Source organism: Acomys russatus, chromosome X, assembly GCF_903995435.1.
Source record: "Acomys russatus chromosome X, mAcoRus1.1, whole genome shotgun sequence".
Taxonomy (NCBI): Eukaryota; Metazoa; Chordata; class Mammalia; order Rodentia; family Muridae; genus Acomys; species Acomys russatus.
This window is the reverse complement of record NC_067169.1, coordinates 27762388-27766917: the sequence shown is the minus strand read 5'-3', so window position 1 is coordinate 27766917 and position 4530 is coordinate 27762388. Positions and strand designations below refer to the sequence as shown.

At 41.6% G+C, this 4530-nt stretch overlaps 1 protein-coding gene across 1 annotated transcript; it reads right to left on the bottom strand.

Annotated features, from left to right (window-relative positions):
- Window positions 1-456: 456 nt before the first annotated feature.
- Window positions 457-3986, bottom strand: Tlr8 (toll like receptor 8). The gene has a single exon (XM_051141578.1). The coding sequence runs from the start codon at window positions 3795-3797 to the stop codon at window positions 723-725; it is 3075 nt and encodes a 1024-aa protein (XP_050997535.1). The 5' UTR covers window positions 3798-3986; the 3' UTR covers window positions 457-722.
- Between the last annotated feature and the right edge of the window lie 544 nt (window positions 3987-4530).

Below are 4530 nucleotides of genomic sequence, written 5' to 3'. Positions count from 1 at the left end.
TGAAAAGCAAGTGCACATAGCAAGGAGCTGAGAAGCTTAATCTTGAGGACAGCTGCCTGGGTGTGAGCTTGGGAGTAGATCCCTGAGCGAGGTCTCTGAGAGAGACCCACACGTTCTGGTTTCTCTCAGGCCTACCTTTTCCTATCTCCCTCCCACTGCTGCCAACCTACCCACCTCTTTACAAGACCCTTCCTTATGTTCAAGCCTTTTTGTTTTGTCTTCTGGTGCACTGAGCTTACCAGGGCTTTCTCTGTAACTATGGGTTTTGAACCATTCATTAGATCTGGGCTCATCAGAGAGTATACAGCTGAAGATAATGACCACCTCTTTCCCAGAATCCACTAATAGTCAATAGTGCAGAAAGATGGAGTCTCATGGGAGCTGCCCCATCTATAGTTGACTGATAAAAGGCCCAATCGTATGCAGGCTCACTGCAGGCAACCCTAGTTTCTGTGAGAGCATGCGATGGCCATCATGCACAAAAGATCATATTTTCAGTCCTCCTTGTCTTCCAGCTCATACATTCTTCTGCCCCCTCTTCCTCTTCCACAAAGTTACCAGAGCCGTAGAGGGGCTGATATAAGTGTCCTGTTTGGGCTACATACCTGATTGTCTCTTCTTCTCAGCACCTCAAGCAGCCATGAGTCCTTTCATTCAGCACAGTTCATTAGAAAGAGCACCTATGTGAACTTATGACGGCGTGGAGTCATGACTTGCCAGTATTAGCATTGCTTAATGGAATCAATGTATAACTTGTTATACCGTGAATCGTTTTCAGTCAAGACCACGTTTTTCAGCCTTTGCCAGAACAAGGTTTCTGCTTTGGGGTTGTTGGGCCACTGGAGGATGGAGCTCTTACAGATCCTCCGCCTCAGCTTCAGGTACTGTGAGTACTGTAACACAGGCTCCAGGAGGATGAAGATAATCACATCCATGTTCTCATCTATTAGCCTCTGCAAGGCCAAGTAGAAAGCTGTTTTAAAGTTCCAGCTCTTTGCATAGTTTTTGGTTAAGACAAAGATTGTTTTCTTGCTCTGGTTTATGCTCTGCATGAGGTTATCAATGATGGCTAATCCTGGATCCCAATCCCTCTCCTCTAAGCAAAGGAGGACATTTTTATCTTCACTCTCTTCAAGATGGGAGCGTAGCTCATTGATTACCCAGTCAGTAACAGACACATCTTTGGTGTCATAAGAAATGTAAGCATCGTAAAAAGCTTGGGATGTGGACAAAGACTTGTAGCCTCTTAGCTTAGCTGAGCACATGTGATAGATGAACCAAACATCCCAGTAAAACAGATGGTGGACCAGGGCAGCCAACATAAGTGTGATGGTAGTAAGGAATGTTAGGGAAAAAAGGACTGCTGCCGTAGCATCGGACACACAAGTCATGAGCTCTAGACTCATGATGCTCTTCCCCTTTTGATCCCCAGGACTGGAGCAAAAAACATCCACCAACCTAGGAATTGTGATATGCAGATTTTCATCTATCCAGCTGCGAAAATCACTGATGTCACATGTACAGTCAAAATGGTTCCCACTTAGCTCCAGGACAGACAAATTTGTCTTAGTCTTGGTTTGCAGGGAGGATTTATTGATCATCTTTATCATGTTGAAACTTAGATCCAGGTGCACCAGACTGCTGGCTTCAGAGAGGAAGCCAGAAGGGAGGTGGGAGAACTTATTGTCGCTCAGCAGCAGTGTTTGCAGGGATTGTGTAAACTTCGATAGGCAATTGGTTAGAAAATATAGCTTGTTTCCCCGTAAGTCCAGCAACTGAAGCTGAGGAAAATGCTGAAGCGATGTCCAGTTAAAGAATAATAACTTATTACCATTGATATGTAACTCTTGGAGGCTCTGGGGCAAGTTGAGAAATGCTTCGTTTGGGATTTGTTGAAGGTTATTGTAAGATAAGTCCAGGCGTGTCAGATTTTGGAGGCTTGTGAAAATGCGGCAGTATTTGCTCTTTTCCGCATTCCACAAACGGTCAAGGCGGTTTCTGCTGAAAACCAATTCTTTCAGGGACGTGCTTTTCAGCTCATTCTCTGTGAGAGTGTAAATGCCGTTGTAACTCAGGTTTAACACCCTGAGGCTTAGTAAGTTCTGGATAAATCCTAGACGGTGTGTTATTCCTGCTATACTAAAATAGTGTGCATTGTGGCTCAGGTCCAGCACTTCTAGGTTGTGAAGGTCACTGAAAGCCTTATCATCATCAAAGTCTAGTCTGTTGTTGGTTAAGTCCAAATATTTAATGTGGGACATGGCTGAAAATTCTGTGCCGTTCAATACTTGACTGTTGGCATTGAAGGAGAGATTTAAGCAAGCAATGTCCTGAAAACCTTCAAATTGATTTTTCCCAATAAAGAAAATACTGTTCAAACTTAAATCTAAGGCTTTGCCATAAGCGGTACACTGTGGCTTTATTAAAGGCTTGGTGCTGTGATAAAAATTAGAATGTGGTTCAAACTCGGGGACTGTTGACCGAGGTTTAAGGATATGATATGGCAAAGAGGAATCATTTATTGTGGGTGAGACACGGTTTTCTGACAAGTAAATGACTTGGAGTTTGGGAAAATCTTGGAAAACTTTGAAATCAATTTTCTCAATAAAGTTAATGCTCAAGTCGATGGTTGTTAAGTTGGGAAGACTCTGGAGGGGCTTGAAATGTTCCCTTTTAAGTTCTCGGAACACATAGCCTTTTAAGTGCAATTTCTTGAGAGAATGAAGCATAGAGAAGTTTGGGGAAATAGTAATAAACTGTAAATATTCTTTATATTTAAAGTTGAAAGATAGATCAAGTATTTGTAAACTGGGTAGTTTTGTTAAGAATTCTCCCGAGGCAATTTCTTGCACTAAATAGTTGAATTCAAGGTAGAGTTCTTTCAGATTTGTTAGATTGTTGAACCAGGTGGAAGGAATCCACTTGAGGGAAGTGCTGGAGAGGTTTAGATAGCGAAGTTGGCTGAGACTTTGAAAAGCAAGAGGATGTATGACTATGGACGAGTTTTTCTCACAAGGTGTGCAAGGAAATGGGGCATTGAAACACCTTGGACAGTTTCCACTCAAATCTAGTAATGTTAAGTGTTCCAGTCCCTTGAAGTCATCTTGAGTGATAGTCTTGATCTTGGCATTACTCAGAAAAAGTTTTCTCAGGGAGCTTGGTAGTTTGGGAGGCACATGGACAAGGCTGTTGAAAGACAATGAGAGTACTTTCAAATGTGTAAGATTTGTAAATGCCCCATTTTCCACAGTAAAGTTGTGATTACAATGAAAAAAGCAGTTCCAGGCCAAATAGAGTCTTTCCAAGTTCCTAAGACCCCAAGTGTTGTTTCTAGTTACCAGCCTTATCTTGTTTAGAATTAGGCTAAGTTCTTTCAAAGATGCAGGCAAGCCTGTAGGCATAGTGCCTAACTGGTTGTCCTCAAGCAGTAACACCGTTAGATTTTCTAGGTTAAAAAATGCTCTGTCTGTAATATTCATACCATTTTTATTTTCTTTTGGGTACTGTTGATTGGCATTGTGGTTCAGATTTATTTTACTGATGTTTTGTAGCTCTTGAAAGGACTCATTTGTTATGTGTGTAATATAATTGTCAGACAAGTCTACTTCCGTTACATATTTGCTTATAGTTTGGGGAACTTCTTGTAGTCGACGATGATTGCATCTTGCAATCACAAGGGCATTTTGCCTTTTTTCATCACAGGGATAGCTTCTGGAATAGTTTGCTTTGAGGACGACTGAGCCTGCTCCCGAGGTGAGCAGGCAAAAGCAGGTCAGAATCCATGATGGTAGGGACATGGTTTCCTAAGGAAAAACAAAAGAGGAAGTACTGCATTAGAGTGGCAATATTTGATGGGTGTTTCTTGGAAAAATTAGCAGTGTTCCACCATACTTGTGTGAGTTTTGATATAAGTATGACGTGTGAGATGCTACTAACAATTTAATACAGTGCATCAAATGCATTTGGAATATTGATATATTTTTAGCTCTCAGTGAGCTAAACATGTTAAAGATGTAACTCTGAGATATGATGACAGGAAGCTTTTGAAGAGGCATTAATCAAGATTCCTCCCACAACCACCACACTGAGTCAGGATGAGGCACGGTTGTGGGTAATAGAAAGTGTATATTATAGCATTTTTTTTTTAAAGCAACAAATTATTTGGTTTAAATTTTTTTTTTTTATTAGTTTGGTTTGGTATTTATTTATTTATTTATTTAGTTAGTTTTTGTTTTTTGTTTTTTTGAGACAGGGTTTCTCTGTGTAGCCTTGACTATCCTGGACTCACTTTGTAGACCAGGCTAGCCTCAAACTCACAGCAATCCGCCTGCCTCTGCCTCCTGAGTGCTGGGATTAAAGACGTGTGTCACCACCATCCGGCTTATCTATTTTTTTTTTTTTTTGAGACAAGATTTCTCTGTGTAGCCTTGGCTGTCCTGGATTCCCTTTGTAGTTCCAGGCTGGCCTCAAACTCACAGCGATCTGCCTGCCTCCCCAAGTGCTGAGATGACAGGTGTGTGCCACCACCCC